The sequence below is a fragment of the Plecotus auritus genome (genome assembly GCF_963455305.1).
Source record: "Plecotus auritus genome assembly, chromosome: 1".
In the NCBI taxonomy this organism is placed as follows: domain Eukaryota; kingdom Metazoa; phylum Chordata; class Mammalia; order Chiroptera; family Vespertilionidae; genus Plecotus; species Plecotus auritus.
The window spans coordinates 63498659-63522194 of NC_137770.1; the positions used below are offsets into that span (position 1 = coordinate 63498659).

General features: G+C 40.5%; 1 protein-coding gene across 5 annotated transcripts in view; it reads left to right on the forward strand.

Annotated features, from left to right (window-relative positions):
* The window catches only part of SPPL2A (signal peptide peptidase like 2A), a 53737-nt gene that overhangs the window by 19189 nt on the left and 11012 nt on the right, over window positions 1–23536 (forward strand). For 2 of the 5 annotated variants that reach the window (XM_080648102.1, XM_080648101.1), the window contains exons 6-14: window positions 527–678; window positions 9476–9572; window positions 10244–10345; window positions 11884–11965; window positions 12744–12818; window positions 16533–16589; window positions 17262–17364; window positions 18414–18494; window positions 21094–21254. In XM_080648102.1, coding sequence (XP_080504228.1) covers window positions 527–678; window positions 9476–9572; window positions 10244–10345; window positions 11884–11965; window positions 12744–12818; window positions 16533–16589; window positions 17262–17364; window positions 18414–18494; window positions 21094–21254 — 910 coding nt within the window. Of the gene's footprint in view, window positions 1–526; window positions 679–9475; window positions 9573–10243; window positions 10346–11883; window positions 11966–12743; window positions 12819–16532; window positions 16590–16783; window positions 16838–17261; window positions 17365–18413; window positions 18495–21093; window positions 21255–23536 lie in introns of all 5 variants that reach the window. The other 3 variants (XM_080648100.1, XM_080648103.1, XM_080648104.1) reach the window with 3 other exon arrangements.

Genomic DNA, 23536 nt, shown 5'->3' on the forward strand with positions numbered 1-23536 from the left:
TGTTTTGCTATCTTAAATCAAGGTCGGACAAAGCTATGTCTTGAACTCCTATGAGTCCTTCATAATACATTGATGAGCATATAGTAAATACTGAATTGATAGAAGAACTTTTAGTGTTTCCATTTAAAAGAAGCTAATTTTAGAAGTACTTGACTATGTGTAAATTGATAATATTAAGTGTATAAGAATTGGTTATCATCTGAAATTTATTCCATAAATATAGTTTCCAAATCAGACAATACAAAATTTAACTTGTTTATATATGTCATCTGTTGCATCAATTTTGCATCAGGAAAAAAAGCTGTTTCAAAAGTCAAAACATCGGTTAAAAATATTATCTCTGGAGGTTAGAATAATAGAGTTTTTACTTTCTGGATCAAACATTTCTTGTTGGTGTTTGGGTGGGTTTTTTTTAAAGTGTATTACTTTATAATCAATAACAAATTTAAGTTGGTGTTAAAGATGAATTTTACAAATGATTTTACTTGGAAAAGATTTGCTGAAGTTCTTGTGTATGTTTACTCAGGGAAAGCATGAAGGCAATGGCAGACACTGAAGACAGAGAAATGAGGAGAAAGAAGGACGAATATTTAACTTTCAGTCCTCTAACAGTTGTAATATTTGTGGCCATCTGCTGTGTTATGATGGTCTTACTTTATTTCTTCTACAAATGGTTGGGTAAGAAGTCATGTTTTATATTTTCTGTTTTCAGCAAACAATCTTCTCACTTATTTAGCAGATTTATCTTTTCCTTCTACCTTAAGGAAAAACTTAAGTGAATAAATAAAAAGTGATACTAACTTTTCAAATTGTTAGAAATGTTAGGTCTCCATTACTGTGGGGTAAAAAAAATATTCAGATTAAAAATATACTGTCTTGCGATAAGAACACTTCTTCATGGATGACTTGAAAGAATTGTTATGGTCCCTACATTTCCCTCCCTGTAGATAAAGCATGAAATCCTAATATCTAAAGAGCAGACTAGCATGGCCAGTGTTGCTCATTGGTTGAGCATTGACCTATGAATGAGGAGATTATAATTCAATTCCTGGTCAGGACTTATACCTGGGTTGTGGTCTCTATCCCCAGTAGTGGGGAGGGATGCAGGCGGCAGCATATCAATGATTCTCTGTCATCATTAATGTTTATCTCTCTCTCCTCCCTTCATCCCTGAAATCAATAAAAATAGATTTTAAAAATAAAGAGCAGGCTAAAGACTTCTTGGTGGCTATATTGAGTTACATGAAATAGAAGGCTATTCAAATTACTGATTTATTGCCTTTGCTTACCCCCAAAGTGTAGTTTATTCTTTTGTCAGTTTATAAATCAAGATGTTATATTACTTGAATTTTGTTTTACTTGTATAAACAGTTAGGGTCATACTACATCTACAGACACATAGGTGTTTGCCTGTGGTCTATAGAGTAAGTGATACTTACACCTTTAAGTAGGTAGCAGTAGGAACATAATGGCTTGCCCATCCCCTGGACCAGTGGTCGGCAAACTCATTAGTCAACGGAGCAGCAAACCGCGGCTCGTGCCGCGGTTTGCTGACCACTGCCCTGGACAATCTTAATTGTCTGATAGGATGGAAATTTGCCATCCCTGGCCAACATACAGTACAAGGAGGAGGTGGTGAGACCAGGGAAAGGGGGAATGTGTATGATGAGAACTTGTAAAAACCACCAAAGATTACAATGCTTATTTGGAGAACATTAGAATACTTATCTGGACTAGAAAATTGAGGCCTTAAAGTTAGTTTCAGCTTATTCAATTTCTCCTGCGCTGTGGCAGCAATTTTGAAAATATGATCTATTGACATATAGTTCCAATTAGAAAATAATCATTCTTTGAATATCACTCATACTTAGATCTGTTGTTGGGAAAGTAGGTTCTAGGGTGTTGTTTGTATTATGTTGTCATTGGGTGGCTAATTTTTCTATTTTAATGGTCTTGAATTGTTTGTGTCTGACCCTCAGTCAATATATTAGTGGTCTTTGATAGAAAAACGAGATTTCTGTACCCTATCTTAAAGCATGTTATAATTTTTGGTAAGGTATTTTCTTAAACTAATTGCTATTTTAAAAGTTGACCCTGCCCTTGCCAGTGTGGCTCAGTTGGTTGGGTGTTGTCCTGTGAACCAAAAGGCTGACAGTTCAATTCTGGTTGGGGCACATACTGGTTGGGTTCAATCCCCAGCAGGAGGTATGCAGGAGGCAAGTGATCATTCGATCGATGTTTCACTCTCATATCGATGTTTCTCTCTCCCTCTCTCTTATTTCTAAAAATCAGTTTTAAAACTCTTTAAAATAAGCATACACTGAAAAAAATAAAATAAGCCTGGCTGGTGTTGCACAGTGGTTAGGCATTGACCCATGAAACAAGAGGTCACCTGCGTGATTCCTGGTCAGGGCACATGCCCGAGTTGCAGGCTTGATCCCCAGTAGGGGATGTTCAGGAGGCAGCTGAATGATGTTTCTATCTCTCTATCCTTCTCCTTCCTCTCTCCCTAAAATAAATAAAAACATTTTTTAAAAATAAACTATATACTGTATATAAAAGCCTAAGCGACCGGTCAACTGGTCGCTGTGACGCGCACTGACCACCAAGGGACAGACGCTCAACACAGGAGCTGCCTCCTGGTGGTCAGTGCGCTCCCACAACCAACCTCCTACAGCCGGCCAACTTCCCGTGACCCTGATCGGCCCTGATTGCAGGCCAGGCCTAGGAACCCCACCCGTGCACAAATTTGTACACCAGGCCTCTAGTCCTATCTAATAAACGAGTAATATGCAAATTAACCATCACTCCACTACACCCACAAGTCACGCCCATCAGCCAATCAGGAGCGAGTATGCAAATTAACCCAACCAAGATGGCTGTAGCCATGGAGCCAGCAGGAGGCTTGGATTTCCCCGACAATGGAGGAAGCCAAGCTTTCTGCACACCCTGGCGGGCCCAGGCCTCCATTCAAGGCTACAAAGTTTCAATTATAGAAGATAAATAAATCCCAACAAATTGGCAGCAGCCACAGAGCTGGAGAGAGCAGGAGGCTTGACTTGCCCCCGGCGATGGAGGAAGCCAAGCTTCTGCAGCCCTGCCTGCCTTGGTCTCTGCTCAAGGCTACAAAGTTTGAATTATAGAAGATAAATAAATCCTAACAAAAATGGCTACGGCTTGGGAACAAGCAGGAGGCTTGGCTCCACTCAAGGCTACAAAGTTTCAATTATAGAAGATAAATAAAACCCAGATACCAGGGCCTCCACTTGGGTTGCCGGGTGATGTGGCCGGCCTGCAAACAACCACAGGACCCTCGCCCAGGCCGCCCCACGCCCCAAGGGAACCCCGACCCTAATCCGGGACACCCTTCAGGGCAAACCAGCTGGCCCCCACCTATGCACCAGACCTCTATCCTATCTAATCCTATCTAATAAAAGAGTAATATGCAAATTGACCATCACTCCAACACCTGTGCACGAATTTCATGCACTGAAATGGCTGCCCCCATGTGGTCAAAGATGGCTGCCCCGATGTGGACACAAGATGGCCAGCAGAGGAGGGCAGTTGGGAGGGACAGGCCTGCAAGGGAGGGCAATTGTGGGCGTTTAGGCCAGAAAGGGAAGGTAGTTGGGAGGAACCACACCTGCAAGGGAGGGCAGTTAATTTGCAATCAAGCCTGCAGGGGAGGGCAGTTAGGGGTGACCAGGCCTGCAGGGGAGAGCAGTTGGGGGAACCAGGCCTGCAGGGAAGGGCAGTTAGGGGTGACCAGGCCTGCAGGGGAGGGCAGTTAGGGGTGACCAGGCCTGCAGGGGAGGGCAGGGGTGACCAGGCCTGCAGGGGAGGGCAGTTAGGGGCAAACAGGCTGGCAGGGGAGCAGTTAGGCATCAATCAGGCTGGCAGGGGAGTGGTTAGGGGGTGATCAGGCTGGCAGGCAGAAGCGGTTAGGGGCAATCAGGCAGGCAGGCAGGTGAGTGGTTGGGAGCCAGCAGTCCTGGATTGTGAGAGGGATGTCCGACTGCCCGTTTAGGCCCGATCCTACCGGGATCAGGCCTAAACGGGCAGTCGGACATCCCTCAAGGGGTCCCAGATTGGAGAGGGTGCAGGCTGGGCTGAGGGACACACACCCCCATGCACGAATTTTGTGCACTGGGCCTCTAGTATAATATAAAATCAAATAAAAGTTGACCCTGTTTATAAATGTAATTTTTTATGTAGGAGAAAAATCATTAAACCTCAAGGTTATCCCAGAACATGGGATTTAGTTATAACTCTGAGAATATCTTATGTGATTATTGTAAGATTTAATTCACTTTTAAGTGGTGAATTAAATCTTACGAATATCACATAAGGCTCAATATGCTGCCTTTTCTTAATATGTTAAACTAGAGGCCTGTTGCACAATTCGTGCAAGAATAGGCCTTCCTTCCCCTGGCTTCACTCCCAGCCGCCCGGGATCCAGCAAGTCCCCGCTCCCCACCCCAGCTGCCCGGGAGCCGTCAAGTCCCCTCTCCCTGGCCGCCCAGGAGCCGGCACATCCCCACTCCCCAGCTGCCTGGGAGCTGGCACATCCCCGCTCGTGGGCTGCCCGGAGCCAGGAAGTCCTCGCTTCTGTCTGGAGCACCACTCCAGTAGCTCCCTCCACCGCCCCCCTTCCCCTCATAGCAGGCTTCACACCGCTCCATGCCTGCATATGCAAATTAAACTCCATCTTTGTTGGGTTAATTTGCATACGCACTCTGATTGGCTGTGGGCGTAGCGGAGTGATGGTTAATTTGAATGTTTCTCTTTTATTAGGTAAGATAACTACAGGCCCAGTGCATGAAATTCGTGCACAGGAGGTTCCCTCAGCCCAGCCTGCACCCTCTCCAATCGGACATCCCTCGTGCAATCTGGGACCGCTGGCTCCTAAACACTCACCTGCCTGCCTGCCTGATCGCCCCTAACCACTCTGCCTGCCTGCCTGATTTCCCCCTAACCACTCTGCCTGCCTGCCTGATCGCCCCTAACCTCTCTGCCTGCCTGCCTGCCTGATTGCCCCCTAACCACTCTGCCTGCCTGCCTGATCGCCCCTAACCTCTCTGCCTGCCTGCCTGATCACCCCTAACTGCCTCTGCCTGATTGCCCCTAATCACCTCTGCCTGCCTGCATGATCACCCCTAACTGCTCCCCTGCCAGCCTGATTGCCCCCAACTACTCTTCCCTGCTGGCCTGATTGCCTCCAACTGCTCTCCCCTGCCAGCCTGGTCGCCCCTAACTGCCCCTCCCGCCTCTGCCCGCCTGGTCACCCCCAACGGCCCTCCCCTGCTGGCCTGGTTGGCCCCAACGGCCCTTTGCTGCCAGCCTGGTCGCTCCCAACGGCCCTCCCCTGCAGGCCTGATCTTTCCCCCAACTGCCCTCCTCTGCCAGCCTGATCTCGCCCCCACCACCATGGTTTTGTCCAGAAGGAAGTTGGACGTCTGGAAGATGGCCAGTTGACCCATCTAATTAGCATATTACCCTTTTAGTAGTATAGATAGATTATATAGGATAGGATTGTTTAAATGGGGGGGGAAAGCCTTTTTCAGCAGGAGGAGATGCTCTTGGCAGACAAAAACACATAATCCCTATATCTGGATAGCCAGCCATATTCACTATACTACCAAACCGGTTATGCAAAAATTGAACCGCTTCCTTACACCTTACCTCAAACAGCTGTTGCCCTTAAAACCCCTCTTCAGCCCCCACCTTAGGTTCTGCCTTCGCAGTTCACCCAGAGTAGGTTCTGATTGGTCAGTTTCTGTGCCAGTCAGTGTCCAAAGCTCTGCCTCCTAGGCAACCATTAGCTTCTTGCACTTCACCCAGATTATCTTCTGATTGGTCGGTTTCTATGCCAGTCAGCATCCGAAGCTCTGCCTCTTAGGCAGCCATTGGCTTCTCGCAGTTCACCCTGATTTGGTTCTTATTGGTCGGTTTCTATGCCAGTCAGCATCAAAAGCTCCCCTTGCCCTGACCGGTTTGGCTCAGTGGATAGAGCGTCAGCCTGCGGACTCAAGGGTCCCAGGTTCGATTCCAGTCAAGGGCATGTACCTTGGTTGTGGGCGCATCCCCAGTGGGGGGCGTGCAAGAGGCAGCTGATTGATGTTTCTCTCTCATCGATGTTTCTGACTCTCTATCCCTCTCCCTTCCTCTCTGTAAAAAAATCAATAAAATCTATTAAAAAAAAAAAAAAGCTCCCCTTCCTAGGCAGCCATTGGTTCTTCTGGGAAATCCAGAAGGCCCTGCTGACAGCTGTTTCTCTCTCCGGGCCTATCTCTGGTCCTGATCCACAGCCTCTGCAGCAGCTGCTGATCAGGCACTGCCTCTCTCTCTGGGCCTGATCTGCAGCCACCGTGGCAGCAGCAAGGTCATTAGACCTCCAGCCTGGCCCTGGGCCAGAGGCTAACAACCTCGCTGCCTCCCCTTTCCTCACCCTCCCCCCTGCCTCCCCGCCCACCCCCCCTGCCACCAGCCTTGCTGTGATAGGAGCCTGTGGGCTTTGGGGGAGGGACCGAGAGGTGCTCCATGCACTTCCTGGTGACTGGTCATCCGTCTGGTCGTTTAGATCGTGACGGCCCTAAGTTATTTTTAGTATAGATCAGCCGTGGGCAAACTACGGCCCGTGGGCCCGATCCGGCTGTTCTATCCGGTTCTCTTGCTCTCCCCTCCGCTCCTTTACTTTGAATTTATATTAGTTCACACAAACACTCCATCCATGCTTTTGTTCTGGCCCTCCGGTCCAGTTTAAGAACACATTGTGGCCCTCGAGTCAAAAAGTTTGCCCACCCCTGGTATAGATAGTATAGATGGGACTGTACTAAATTGGTAGGGTTCCCCTTACCATTTTATGATTGTCATGCTCAAGGAAGTAACTAAAGGCAGTTATATTAACCAAATTCCTTTCCACGCCCAATTTTCTTAAGTATAGTATGACACTGAATGAGGCACCTAAAATCTATTAGGGCCCAAGAGCCTCATTTCCATCAGTGCTGTAAAACTTGGGTTGGAGACCTGTGATGGATGACTTACCAAACTTAATTTGACAATCTTTGACTCTCTATCTTACTATTCATATTACCATATATAACCAACTAGAGGCTTGATGCATGAAATTCAAGCAAGGGGCTCGGCCCTCACAGCCCCGGCTTCGTCCAGAAAGTCGTCTGGACGGTTGTTCTACTGTTTCAGTCTAATTAGCATATTACCTCTTTATTATATAGAATAATTAAAATAACAACAAATAAGAGTTATATAAAGCTAATTATGTGCCAGATACTTTTCTAAGCATTTTATATATATTAACTTATTTAAATCCTCACAATAACCCTGACATGGGTATAATTATATTTCACATTTTAAAGACAAGAATCAGGGACTAAAGTAATTTGTCTAAGATCACCAATTAGAAAGTGGCTATCCCTTACTTACCATCTCTAGATTACTTTCTCTTTCTCACCTGCAGAACAGTTATAGTTTTCTGCAATTTATTGGAATTTGAAAAATTCAGGTAAAATTTGTGTTTCTATTGTGAAATTTTGATGAAGTTCGGAAAACGAATTATTTTTATTTTATTTTAGAGTACAATAAGCCCCCCTATTTTAACAACAAGGAGACCAAATGTTTTTTATTTTAAAGAATTCTCAAATAAGTATAGCTACTATAGAAAAACACTTGTCGCCCTAGCTGGTTTAGCTCAGTTGATGGAGTATTGGACCACGGACTGAGGGGTCCCAGGTTAAATACCGGACAAGGGCACATGTCCGGGTTGCAGGCTCATTCCCCAGTTGGGGGCATGAAGGAGGCAGCTGATCCATGAATTCTCTCTCATCATTGATGTTTCTGTCTCACTCCCTCTCCCTTCCTCTCTGAAATAAATGGAAATATATTTTTAAAAATACTTGAAAAGAAAAACTCTTGTCAATTTTAATTGCCTTAGTATCCTCCTATATAATAAAGAGGTAATGTGCAAATTGATCGTCACGCCAACACACAAGATGGCCATGCCCATGTGGTCAAAGATGGCTGCCCCCATGTAGACACAAGATGGCCACCACAAGATGGCTGGCAGGGGAGGGCAGTTGTGGGGGATCAGGCCTGCAGGGGAGGGCAGGTAGGGGTGACCAGGCCGGCAGGGGAGGGCAGTTAGGGGCAATCGGGCTGGCAGGGGAGCAGTTAGGTGTCAATCAGGCTGGCAGGGGACATCCCTTGAGGGGTCCCAGATTGGAGAGGGTGCAGGCTTGGCTGAGGGACACACACACACACACACACACACCCCATGCATGAATTTCGTTCACCGGGCCTCTAGTTGTTTCATAACAAAGAGGTTTGCTTAAATGGATTTGGTTTTACCGCAGGCCAAGTTATAGATATATTCGACCTTAGAAAAATATAGACAGCATGGCTAATGTCTAAGGTGTCAGTTCTCATCCCTAAGCTGCATTTTAAAAAGTGTTTATGGAATGCAGACTGGTGCAGCCACTGTGGAAGACAGTATGGACTTTCCTCAAAAAGTTAAAAATGGAACTCCCATTTGACCCAGTAATCCCACTTCTAGGACTATATCCCAAGAAACCAGAAACACCAATCAGAAAGGATATATACACCCCTATGTTCATAGCAGCACAACAATAGCTAAGATCTGGAAACAACCTAAGTGCCCATCAGTAGATGAGTAGATTAAAAAACGGTGATACATCTACACAATGAAATACTATGCCGCTATAAAAAAGAAGGAATTCTTACCATTTGCAGCAGCATGGATGGACCTGGAGAGCATTATGCTAAGAAAAATAAGCCAATCGGAGAAAGATAAATATCACATGATCTCACTCATATGGGATATAATGATCAACATAATTTGATGAACAAAAATAGACCCAGAGACAAATGGTAGGGGAGATGGGGGGTTAGAGAGCAACCAAAGGACTTGTATGCATGCATATTAGCATAACCAATGGACACAGACACTGAGGTGGTGGGGGCTTACCCGGGGTGGGAATGGTTGGGAGGGGCGGTCAATCAGGAAAAAAGGACACATATGTAAAACGAGACAATTTAAAAATTTTTAATTTAATTTTTAAAAAGTGTTTATAATGGCTTATCATTCTCCTATTTCTTACATTAAAATTAAATATTCATAAATGTCAACAACTCCCTTGATAAAAATCTTTAACAAACATGTCAGTTTGAATGATAGTAAATGTAGAGCCAGCTTCACCTCCTTAAGCAATCATCCTTCCAATGATTAAAGGAATTAAAACAACATAAATTACTCTTAAAAACTCAAGATCTAAATATTTTCAGTTTAGTAACCAATTCAGATCATAATATGGTCAGTGCATTGAAAGTATTGTGATCCAATGAGAAAGCTAAAGAATTAATATTGCTTTGTAAATATTTTCTTGTTACATTTTTTTCTGTTCTCATATAATTTAATGTCTTGTGTTTTTTTTTTTCCTAGTTTATGTTATGATAGCAATTTTCTGCATAGCATCAGCAATGAGTCTATACAACTGTCTTGCTGCTCTAATTCGTAAGATTCCATATGGACAATGCACGTATGTATTTCTTATAAGGCATCCTGTAATGTTGGTTTCTGTAATATAAAACAACACAAGAAAAAGTTAGGAGTCTTATTTTAAATCCGTGCAGTTTAGTATACATGTGGCTGTTTAAATTTAAATTAATTAAAATTAAATAAAATTTAAAATTTAGTTCCTCAGTTTCATTAGCCACATTTCAAGTGCTAAATTGCCACATGGCCAGGCCATTGTGGCTCAGTGGTTAAGTGTCAGCCTATGAACCAAGAGGTCACAGTTTGATTCCCGGTTAGAGCACATGCCCAGGTTGTGGGCTTGATCCCCAGTGGATAGCATCCAGGAGGCAGCTGGTCATTGATTCTCTCTCATCATTAATGTTTCTATATCTCTCTCCCTCTCCCTTCCTCTCTCTGAAATCAATAAAAATATATTTTTAAAGAAATAAAATAAAAGAAATTGCCACATGGAGCCCCAATATGGAATATTTCTATCATCACAGAAGGTTCTATTGAACTGATGCACATTTTATTATGTTTTATTTAAAATCAAGACTTTTAAATTGGTATTGCAATAGCTTTCTTGTGACTGTGGTTAATGTTTGTCATTTCTCACAGTAAATAAACATTTTATTTCATCTGCAAGGTAAACTAACCTATTCCCATCTGTTTCTTTTGTTGTTGTCGTTTTAGGATTGTGTGTCGTGGCAAAAGCATTGAAGTGAGACTTATTTTTCTCTCTGGACTGTGCATAGCAGTAGCTGCTGTTTGGGCCGTGTTTAGAAATGAAGATAGGTATAAGTACTAAGTTTATTTGCTTTTAGATTATGGATGGATTATTTTATGTCTTGTCCTGATAATTACAGGCAGTCCTCAGGTTACGTCAGACTTGATGTATGTCGTTTCGTGGTTACATCGCCATCTCCCATTTATTTATTTAAAAAAAAAAAAAAAAAAAGCTGTCATTTCGACGTATGTTCATATATGCTTTATGTTTTTTATTATTTATTTACCACAAGTAAAGGTCAGGAATTGTTAACTCTCTTTTAAATTTTTTTACTGTTTCACTTCATTACTGCTGTGTATGTGCTCCATGTGAGTGACGTAGGTGCTTATGTAGGTGGGTTCTGACTTACAGCAAAAATCACGTTACGTTGTGCCATAGGAACGGATCTCGAGCGTAACCCGAGGACCTACTGTGTTCATTATGATTATTATGGAAGTTTTTGCTTTTATCCCAGAACACCATAGTCTTGAAAAAGTTACTTGTTAAATAAGCAGATTTTGTGTTAATGGATTTGAGGTCATATAGAGAAGGAAATATGAATCATAATTTAAACATCTAAGCTAAAATAGACTTAATTACATATATGCTTACTTATGATGTAGCCATAATTAAGTACACAGTGGAGTACAGTGCAGCTATAAAGAATGAAGATCTCTGTGAATTGATATGCAGTCATTTCCAGAATATGTTTTTAAGTGGAAAAAGTGCAAAAGAATATAAATATACTAGAGTAGGCTACCTCTTATTTAATAAAGAAGGAGATATAAGAAAAATATACAGGTATTCATCCATTTACAGGAAGGATAACCAGAAAAAATTTATATTTAAGTTTATTTAATGTTTTATTAATGAAATTAGTAAAGTCCAAAGGATTTAATACCCTAAAATTTGGGAGCAAAGTTCATACATTTTAGGCAGCTTCAGGTAAGATAAATCAATTGGGAATTATGCATATCAATTTCTGATAGAGTATGTTGCATAGCTCTTGTTTCCTTTATGTTCTAGCTACCTATCCTTTGTTATACGTGACCTTTTTAGAAAGAGACATGTATAAATTCAAAGATTAAAGATAAATATGCATTTATGTCTGATATACATTCTTCTGAGGTAGTCTTTCAACTTTTTCTGAGTATAGTAGTATTAATTATTCTATTAAGGCAGTAAATTACCAAATATGGAAAATAGGAGAGGTTTTTTATTTTATTTTTATAATTGCTGCTTGATTATTGAATAATCAAATAATAGCAATTGAACAATTTTACTTTAGTGATCTATTCTTTTGAAAAGTTCTATCTAAGGAATAGACTGACATATCTCAGAGGGGAGGGCGGTGGGGGGATGGGAAAAGATTAACCAAAGAACTTAATGCATATTTGCACAGCCCATGGACACAGATAATAGTGGGGTGAAGGCTTGGGGTGGGGCGGGGGCTGGGTGGAGAGGGAAGTGGGGGGAAAATACTGTCAACAACAAAAAATAAACTTAAACAATAGTTCCATCAGAAAATAACTGGATAAAATAATAGAGTAACTTCTTTTGATTTTAGGTGGGCTTGGATTTTACAGGATATCTTGGGGATTGCTTTCTGCCTGAATTTAATTAAAACACTGAAGTTACCCAACTTCAAGGTAAGGTATACTACTCTGACAGCTAAAATAATTGTTTCTTTTTATGTTTTTTAAATTATTATTGATTTTGGAGAGAGAGAGAGAGAGAAACATTGATGTGAGAGAAACATCAATCAGTTGCCTCCCATATGTGCCCTGACTAGGGATCAAACCTGCAACCTAGGTATGTGCCCTGACCAGGAATTGAACCTGCAGCCTTTTGGTGTGTGGACAATGCTCCAACCAACTGAGCCACTTGGCCAGGGCAATAATATTTTCTTTATAATATTTTCTTTTTAAAACAACTTTACTGAGGTATAATTTACATATAATAAAATGCACCCTTCTTAACTGTGAAGTTTATTGAAATTTTACAAATGTATAACTTTGTAACCACCGTCACAATCAAATTAAACAACATTTCTCATCTCTTCAAAAGCTCTATCATGCCCTTTTGCAATCAATCCTAAACCGCAGTCCCAGGTAACCACTGATTTGCTAGCTAAAATATTTTAAATCATTTACATAATATGCCTAATTTAGAAAATTCTTGCAGGATTAAATATCAGGGAAGAACATTTCTTTGATTCAGTGATTCTTTTTTTTATATAAAAAGACTAGGATAAAGGACATAGAAGTTTTAATGGGGTTTGTAGACTAAAACTACAAATAGTAATAACCATTAATGCTTTTAAAAATAGTGTTCAAATGTATGTTCATATGTTTATTTATAACTTGAAAAATAATCTCTTAATTTAGATATGGGAAGTTTGACCTTTAAATTTGTTTCTTTCAACAGTCATGTGTGATACTTCTAGGCCTTCTCCTCCTCTATGATGTGTTTTTTGTTTTCATAACACCATTCATCACAAAGGTATGATATTTTGAAACCCATGAGAAACATGCTAAAAGATGAGAATCTTAAACCTGCTCTTAGATTATTGGTTTTGCAGATGTTTACCCGGAGTGAATTCTAATTCTCTTAAGAAAATTGTCATTGAAATTAGCCTTTTAATGGAGGAATTTTTTTCAAGCCTTTAAGCCATTCTGCTAAATAAAAAATGTCTCCTGACTGATGTGAATGTGAGAATATCTATAAATTTGCTTCCTACCCTTTTTAAAGTATCTTTTCTTATTATTGTGAAACAGTAAATGTTTGCTGTAGATAAAATAGACAACAATAATGATGAAAATGTGGCATTGCTACTCCCATTTCTGTAGCTGTCATTGAGAGCACCACATTGGAAATCTGAAGACCTAATGTGTGCCCTCGTAACCCAGGATAAGTCAGATAGCTCTTTGTGCTTCAGGTTTCTAATCCATTGTGTGAAGGCATGTTACTAGCATTTCATCTTCCCTCTTCCATCAGTAAAATTCTTTTGGTTGCAACTAACAGAACCCAACCTAACCTTTCTGTACCTAAAAGGTCCCATCTATCCAAGCTGTGTGTAGAGGCCAGCATGGGGCTGGCCTCAGCAGAAACTAGACGCAGGGCTACATCTGCTCCCTTTCTGCTTCTGTCCATGTGTTCATGGTCTCAGACTGGCTTTTTCCATGATGTTAGAATCATAACAACTGGCGTCTCCTAGGTCATCTGTTTGCAGCTCTGCCACTAACTCCTCAATAAGATGAAGGTGCTGTTCTCGGAATAAGGGAGAGGTGTTGGGTGAATGTGGTAGTCTTTCATTATTTGCCCAATTTTTCTACTTTGTCCCCATTCCTATCTCATGAATATATTTTAAATTATTAATTCTCCCACTTCCCCTATTTTATTTTGCATCTCGCTTTGTAACTTTCTATCATCTCTTTATCCTTTGTCACTTTCACATATTTAATATTTGATATTATAATCACTACTTTTTTCTTCATTAGTTCTTTATCCATTCTTTAGCCCCTGCCATCTGTAAAATCACTGTAAAACTCTGCACTTCCAGTAGGTACTTGCTATAATGGCGTAAGCCAAGCATGTGCCCCATTGGGGAGCTAAAATTGCCCCAAGTCACAGCTGCCCCAAGTCACAGCTGCCCCAACCGTCTTACTAGCACCTTTCTGTGCCTTGATGATGAGCCATCTGACTACTTGACTTTATTTGCAATAGTACCCTACAAAAGCATAGAACTAGTATTACGGATTATAACAAAAATTGTTAACTTACTAAAGCATTTTTTAAAAGTTCTATCTAAAGTTGTCCTAGCTTGTATCAATGTATTTGCTTTAATAAAATGTTTCTGTAAGGCACTCCATCAGAGATCTTATAATGAAAGTAAACCATTCTCTCTAGAAAGCCATTGTCATAGGTCAACAGATTGTCATAGCATATGACACATAAATTTTACAGTGGCTATAGCTATATAAATTCTTGTTTTAAAAATAATTTTTCCTTTCTGTTTTAACACTATTATCACTTTTTAAATGTCAAATGTGTCTGCCAGCAAACTATTTCCAATCTCTATACATAAAAAGTTTTTGAATTTTAAAAGTAGGGTAATAATAGAGATGTCTTTGAGCCCTCTTTCTTCCTTCTGTGCTTAGGGAATTCTTTATCTCCTTTTTTTCCATCTTAGTTCCCACCAACTAGGAATTCCTAGTAGTCTGATCAGGTGGAAAGATTGAAGTGCTCTTTGCTCTGTTCACTGTTACGGATTTACTTTAACACAGTCTTCTCAGTCTGGTTTGTTTTTATTGAAGTTATAGACCTTTTAGTAGGTAACTCAAAATGAAAATCAGATATGCAATTTCTTATTTTTGTTGTTCTCACTGAAAATTTCAAGGATTAAATATTGGACAGTCTAAATATGGTCTCAACCCTGGTATTAGTAAACTTTTAATGAGTTAGCAGGGCCGGTGTCTATTAGTACTGACAATAGGAGCCTGTCTTCATTTTTGCTGTTAATCCTCTCCCGAGGATACTTTGCCATTGATTTTTAGAGAGAGTGGAAGGGAGGGGAAGAGACAGAGAGAGAGAAATATCGGTGTGAGAGAGACACATCAATTGGTTGCTTCCCCACACGCAACCTGACGAGGGCTGGGGATTGAGCCTGCAACCAGGTACGTGCCCTTGACCAGAATCGAACCTGGGGCCCTCAGTCTGCAGGCTGATGCTCTATCCACTGAGCCAAACCAGCTAGGGCATCATTTTTTATTTCATACACCATGGTTTTTGTTATAGTATTTTGCAGATAGTAGTTACTCAAATATCTTGGACTGTTTGAGAGGATATCAATGATGTTCTTCAGTTAAATGTTTTAAATAACAATTAGAAAACAAGCCAAATTCTTTTAACTGAAAATTGAATCACATGATGGGAGATTGCTGTAAGGAACTGGATTCAATATTAGTTTATTTTTCTAAACTCTGTAACTTAACCCTCCAGTAACCCGAAGCTTAACATGAGGAAAAGATTTCTATAGCTCGGGACTTTATCCTTCTTTCTAGTTAGCTCAGGTATCAGCAAAGTACTCCTAAAAACACTCCAGTGATGTCTCCTTTGCACCCACCCACATGTAAAATATTATTGTTAGTAAATCAGTTTTCCTAAACTTCAGCATTAATTTACCTTCCCACTATCTGTTTTGGTGACATATTTATCCTAATATGAAGCTCGCTGCCTTAGAATGTTTCTGCTCTCCACAGCAAACTTGACTGGCAGGAAATAACTTTTTAATGAGCTCGTCACAGAGCCCACATAAGAAGCCTGAGCCAGACACAAGGGAGAGAACTCAGCTAAGGTTAATGTTTGGATTGGGACATAAAAGCAGGCAGGGCTGACATTGGACAGGAGTTAGGCTAGAGAAGCATCTCAAGTTCTTTAGGGATGGGTCTCTTCAAGTTTGGCTTCATTGTTTTGTTACTGTGGGGAGTAGCCAGAGATCAAATGTATATTTATTCAAATACAGTTAGCAATATTGAATACAAATCTAAATATTAAAAAATTAGTATTTCTTGTGTCCCCATTAATTGTTATCACTAAAAATGACTAAGGACACACAATATATATGACATAATATAACTAAAAGCAGAAACATTTATAGCCCATTAGAAATTCTAGATATGAGTTGTCAATACAGACCAGTGCTCAAAGCTTCACTTGAATAAGCTGTATTTGGTTTATCTGTCAGTTTCTGAAAATTGTTGAGTTCTGATAAAGTGGAACAGTGTTGCTAGGTGGATTTTGTTTCAGATTACTCCAATTTTTGCTATCTGCAGAGACTGTTTTAGGGGGGAAAAAGTATATTTTATTTTATTTAGTTAGTTTTAAAGTATTTTTTAATTGATTTCAGAGAGGAAGGAAGAGAGAGAGAGAGATAGAAACATCCGATGATGAGAGAGAATCATTGATTGGCTGCCTCCTGCACACACCCTACTGGGGATCGAGCCGGCAACCTGGGCATGTGTCCTGACCTGGAATAGAACTGTGACCTCCTGGTTCATACATTGGCAATAACCATTGTACCACAGCAGCTGGGCTTTTGGTGCATTTAAAAAATTAATTTATGATAAGCTATAATCCACAGGCCCAAATCATTCTTGAATACTGTCAGATTGTTCTCTTTAAATGATTGGACAATTTCTTTCATCTCAATTTTAGAACGGCGAGAGTATCATGGTTGAACTTGCAGCTGGACCTTTTGGAAATAATGAAAAGGTAGCGATGGCAGTTAAACAGAACTGGCTGCCAGTGTATGTATGTGTGTCCAGTTAATAATTTGCCTTCCTGTGTAATTAATTGGTCATATAGTGCATGTTAAGGTATTGTAAAACTTTATTTCTCACAAAATATAGCCCTTTTCTTAGTTATTCTAAATTATTAAATACCTATTGACTTGGGTTTCATCCTAGAATGATGGAAACTTGGTGGAAGCCACTGCTCAACCCTCAGCTCCCCATGAGAAAGTAAGGATTGTATTTCAGATATGTTCATTGGACTTTAAATTATAGCCTCTGAGACAAGACTCTTCTTTGGGGGAAGAAAATCCAGATTGCCAAAAAAAAAAAAAAAAAAATCTGTTTCAAGGCCTGAGTCATATTTTTGCTAAAAATGAAAAAGAGGTTAGATGTGGGGATACCAGAATTAATACTGTTAACCCTACACGTGTTTCATTTTTCCAAAACTACATGTCTCTTTCAAGCTTCCTACACATTCAGAATATATGTGTCTAGTTTATGTTTTCTAATTTCAAGTTCTTCTAAATGTCAGTTTTAAAATGTTAAAACAATCATTCTAATATTAATTCTTCCTTTTATAAAAGGTATGGGTAAAGATTCCCAAGAGGGTTTATTGGTGACCCTTTTTTTTTCTTTTTTTTAATAATTACAGTTACCAGTAGTCATCAAAGTACCAAAGCTGGCATATTTCTCAGTAATGAGTGTATGCCCCATGCCAGTTTCCATATTGGGTTTTGGAGACATTATTGTACCAGGTAAGCAATTGTTTGTAACAATTTCAGTAAAAAATACAGATTATTTCAATTTGTTAAATGTATAGTATTTGTTAAAAGTTACCTATCTGTATTAAGTATTTCTTGGCTATCACTAGAGCTGGGATCAATGATAAAGAAAGAAAAAAGCATTTTGAGTGGTAGAAGACAAGCTCAATTGGTAACAACCAAAGTATATCTTCCATGGCTCAAAAAGTCTCTTAGAGGAAGCAACTAGGATCAGTTTGACCTTCTTCCTTAAGGAAATATAATATATTCAAAACTCTTTTTAAAAGTTTAATTCAATAATACCAAATATATTGTAATTTCTGTTACTTCTGTTTTAAAATAATGGTTATGTTTTAGGAAAAGTGATTTAGTTATGATTTAGGAAAAGTGATTTAGAAACATAGTAAACATTGCCCTATAGGGTACTGTAATACAAAACAATATAGCATATGGAGTTGACTAGCTTTTTTTTTTTTTAAATATATTTCTTTATTGATTTCAGAGAGGAAGGGAGAGGGATAGAGAGATAGAAACATCAATGATGAGAGAGAATCATTGATCGGCTGCCTCCTGCACGCCCCGTACTGGGGATCGAGCTCACAACCCGGGCATGTGCCCTTGGCCGGAATCGAACCTGGGACCCCTCAGTCCACAGGCTGATGCTCTATCCACTGAGCAAAACCGGCCAGGGCGAAGTTGACCAGCTTTTAACATGTCTTCTCTGACAGTTATTGCAGCTCTGCATTATTTTCTTCACTGGGCTACCTATAGAATAAACTTCACCCTAGCCTACTAAAAATATAGTTTAGAAGTAATTAATATTTCTTTGTCCTTCCTCACCTTTCTTACCATTTCCCTGAGTCCTAAGTGCCTGTGGATGGGTAAAAAGTACTAGCTTTTACGAAAAATACATACACACCAAAAAAACGTTTTATTTACATAGTAAAGCCAAGTAGAGAGAAAATATTGTGTTGAGAAAACAGTGTTGTGCTATGAGTTGTGGTGGTTTTAAGAAAATAACGTGGAGTGTTTTTTCTTTTAAGGCCTGTTGATTGCATACTGTAGAAGATTTGATGAGCAGACTGGTTCTTCTTCTTCTATATACTATGTCTCCTCCACAATTGGTAACTTTTTTTTATTATTATTACTAGAGGCCCGGTGCACGAAATTCGTGCACAGGCGGGGGGGATGCCCCTCTGCCCAGCCTGCATCCCCTCCAATCTGGGACCCCTAATAGGATCGAGCCTAAACGGGCAGTTGGACATCCCTCTCACAATCCAGGACTGCTGGCTCCCAACTGCTCACCTGCCTGCCTTCCTGATTGCCCCTAACTGCTTCTGTCTGCCAGCCTGATTACCCCCTAACCACTTCCCTGCCAGCCTGATTGATGCCTAACTGCTCACCTGCCAGCCTGATTGCTCCTAACTGCCTTTCCTGCAGGCCTGGTCACCCCTAACTGCCCTCCCCTCCCCCCCAACTGCCCTTCCCTATAGGCATGGTCATCCCTAACTGTCCTCTCCTCCAGGCCTGGTCCCCCCCAGCTGCTCTCCCCTGCAGGCCTGGTCCCCCCCAACTGCCCTTCCCTGCAGGCCCGGTTGCCCCCAACTTCCCTCCTCTGCTGGCCTGATCACCCCTAACTGCCCTCCCCTGCAGGCTTGATCGCCCCCAATTGCCCTCCCTTGCAGGCCTGGTCCCCCCCCAGCTGCTCTCCCCTCCTGGCCTGATCGCCCACAACTGCCCTCCCTTGCAGGCCTGGTCCCTCCCAACTGCCCTCCCCTGCTGGCCTGATCGCCCACAACTGCCCTCCCCTGCTGGCCATCTTGTGGCAGCCATCTTGTGTCCACATGGGGGCAGGATCTTTGACCACATGGGGGCAGCCATCTTGTGTGTTGGAATAATGGTCAATTTGCATATTACTCTTTTATTAGATAGGATGTTGAATTGTGTTATATGTAGGAAAAGATAGAAGTCTAAAAATAAGGAGCTCTAAATTCTGATTTGTCATGACTAATAAATAAGACATCTTTTTTCCCGTCAAAAAGGAATAATTATACTTCACTACCTACTTCACAAAGTTTTTGAGGCTTAACAAGGAAATTATATGTGAAAGAAAAACATTACATTTTATATGTAAGATGCTTATTAGAGCACCTGGCACACAAGTAGTCAAATTATATAATACTAGATTTTAAAAAAATACTGTACGGATAACTACATATTTATATAAATGAATTTATGGCACAATAACATCTCACCTAGAACAGCAAATAGTTGTTACTTATCTCTCTGTTTCTATTGTTGAGAACAAGCAGGGGCAGGAAGGAAGCCAAAAATACTACTTCTGGACATATCAAATAGATATATCAAAGTCCATACACTAGAGTTCTTTTAGGTAAATGGCCTGCCATTTACTAGTAGGTACTGTTCTAGCAAGGTTTTCAATTCCACAGTCGAATTAAATCTAGACAATTAAAAGTGTAGGTTAGCAGTAGAGAAGGGTGTTGCTAGAAATAGGTACCCTGATAACTAGAAACAATAAGTGAATGAAGAGATAAAAAATGAAAAATAAGAGCAATCTGGGGCCATTAAGTGTGTACTCTCTAAGGGCATTAACAAATTAAGAGTCTAGCACAGTTACTGTGATACAATAAAAGAACACTCGGTGAAAAGGTGAATAATAGGGACTGTGTCAGTTCTGCTGTGTCACTTTAGCCAGCTCACTTCACTTCCCTGGTCCTCCATTGCCTCATCTGTAAAATGAGGAGGTAGACTCAGTTGCTAGAAATAGGCCCTTCCAGCTCTAATATTCTCAGATTCCATGTTCAAAATGAGACCCTGAGTCATTAAGAATAGATGAAATGATATTTGGTATTCTCTTGTTGCACAAGACCAGGAAATATATAATCAATGTGAGGAAGATTTTTTTCAAAGCAACCGTTAGTACCTATAGGTCTAAATTTTAGTTACCTAAAATGTGAGACAACTCAAAATCCTTAATGGTGACAGATACATGAGACTTTCTTGAATTATTATATTTATCTATGATTGATGGTTAGTATTTATACTAACCAGTTTCCAGATTGTTCAAAAGCCCTATAGTGTCTCTCCTAATTATTGTCTAGGAAAATAATGAAATTATGAAAATAAGTCATAGGGTAAAATCGTCTTCAAATACTTGAAAACCAGTACTTCCAACTAGGGATTTAAAAAATCCACCTTTGGCCCGGCTGGCATGGCTCAGTGGTTGAGCGTTGACCTATGAACCAGGAGGTCACAGTTCGGTTCCTGGTCAGGTCACATGCCTGGGTTGCAGGCTCGATCCCCAGTAGGTGGTGTGCAGGAGGCAGCTGATCCATGATTCTCTCTCATCATTGATGTTTGTCTCTCTCTCTCTCTCCCTCTTACTTCCTCTCTGAAATCAATAAAAATATTTTTTAAAAAAAGTCCTAGCTGATTTGGCTCAATGGACAGAGGGTCACCCTGCAGACAGTAGGGTTCTAGGTTCGTTTCCAGTTAAAGGCACATGCTTGGGTTGTGGGCTCGATCCTCAGTAGGGGGTGTACAGGAGGCAGCCGATCATTGATTCTCTCTCATCATTGATGTTTCTGTCTCTCTCTTCTCCCTTCCTCTCTCTGAAATCAATAGAAATATATTTTTTTAATCTTTTAAAATCCACCTTTGGAAGCATTCAGAAATGACTGATATTTGGTATTCTTTTTGCAGCCTATGCTATTGGCATGATAATTACCTTTGTTGTTCTGGTGCTGATGAAAAAGGGGCAACCTGCTCTCCTCTATTTAGTACCGTGCACACTTATTACTGCCTCAGTTGTTGCTTGGAGACGTAAAGAAATGAAAAAGTTCTGGAAAGGTAGCAGCTATCAGGTATGTGCTTATATTTTAGATGCCAAGTTATCTTATGAAATAATTCAGTGACTAACTTTGGCTGGAACTGCCTATATATATCTAAGCTTTTATGTGCCAAATATTTATCTTGGATCTCTCAGGATGTCCTTTAAGTTTTTTCCACTACTGCCCCTTCCTGTCCACCTGCTGCATCATCAGTTTTCATCACCACTGCAATCTGATGCCAAAATCCTGGTGACTCAGGAAGGAGTGGGAGGGCATCAGGAAAAAGCAAAACAGATTTCGACATGTTTTCAGAATGCACACAAAAGTAGACTTCATGGAATATAAAACTATGTTTATCTACTGAATTTTGAGACTGACATTAGCTATTTATAGTGAGGGTCCTAAGGTTTTGCAGATAAAAAGTATACCCTTGCCCTGGCCAGTGTGGCTCAGTTGGTTGGAGCATCATCCCATATAACAAAAGGTTGCAAGTTTGATCCCAGGTTTGTCATGTACAGAAAGCAACTGATTGATGTTTCTCTATTTCCTTCCCTTTCCCTTTCCCTCTCTCTCTAAAATCATTAAAAAAAAAACATATCCTCAGGTGAGGATTAAAAAAAAAAGTATACCCTCTTCAACATCTAAATGGGCCTAAATAAATTAAATAGGGCACTCATTTCAGATTGACCTTTTTATAAAATTCCAGGACACACAAAATCTTAATGCCAGACTACTGTGTTTGAGTTGTGTCTTCATTGAAGTTAAACTCCTTTCTTCTTTTTCTGAATGTCTTGATATTCCACTAAAGTCTATTTGCATTGAAATGAAAGAGGGTTGGGAAACCCTAGCCATTGAGGTCAGGGTCATGGCATTGATCCCTTCACGAGGCACTTAGTGCTGCTTTGCCCTATTACAACAAACTGCACTCCTCCATCCACCCCCATGCATGTGTGTCAGTGGTCACATGAACAAAACGGAGGTACTTTGGGTGGATGACACAATTCTATTAGTAGATAAGCAGTCCAAAGTTCATATTCATCTTGTAGTTGGTCTGTAATATCATCTTTATTTAACAAGAGGTGATTAACACGTTAAGTTAGACCAGTTGGAAAAGCACTGGTCTGGAATTCTTTTTGGATAAATTTTGTAATTTCTCTGAGATTTAGATAAAAAGTAACAACACCTGCCTTACCTATCTCACAATGCCATTGTCTCAAAATGTAGTATTTATATACGTAGAATTATTTTATCGTCACAAGGTCTGTGACTAAACTAGTAAGATAGCTTGCAACTTTTCCATTAAGAGGACACATAGAATTTTTACTTTTACAGATTTAAAAAAATAAAGTATGTCCTACGACACATATTCTACTATACAAGCCTTTGAAAGCCACAACCCAATAAGTGCTCTTCATCATTTTTTAAAAAGACATTTTTATTGATTTCAGAGAAGAAGGGAGAGGGAGAGAGAGAGAGAGAAATATTAAAGATGAGTGAGAATCATTGATTGGTTGCCTCCTGCACGTCCCTTACTGGGGATCGAGCCTGCAACCCAGGGGTGTGCCTTAACTGGGAATCGAACTGTGACCTCATGGTGCATAGGTCAACGCTCAACCACTGAGTCACAACAGCCAGGCTCTTCATCATCATTTTTTTTAAATAATTTTATATTATTTCATTTAACAAATATTTATTGAGCAGTTCTGTGACCCAGGTACTATTTTAGCTGGTGATAAAATATGAACAAGTTAGAAACAGGTCTAGTCTCATGGCCTCTTAGAAGTGAGAGTGCCGTGGGGGATACAGATGGAGTCACTAATGATACAGTGTGATAAATGTACTAGTATGGTAGGTGCCATGAAAGCTAGCAGGGGCCACCCAGTGCTTGTAGGTTCATGACCGAGTCAAAGGTGATTTGGGGAAGGCTTTAAAGAATGTTAAATTTGCCCAGGCAGTGTTGCTTAGTGGTTGGGTGTTGACCTATGAACCAGGAGTTCACGGTTTGATTCCCAGTCAGGGCACATGCCCGGGTTGTGGGCTGGATCCTCAGGAGGGGGCATGCAGGAGGCATATGATCAATGATTCTCTCTCATCATTGATATTTCTGATTCTCTCTCCCTCTCCCTTCCTCTTCCTGAAATCAATAAAAATATATTTTAAAATTTTTTTAATTTTTAACTTTATGTTGAGACTTGAACTGAGCCAGGTGTTCCACGTTGAGGGAACCATGTCTTCAAAGGCTCGAGGGAAGCGAGCATGGAACATTCTAGGAACCAAATGTGGTTTAGGATGACTGTAATGTTAAGTAAGCATAG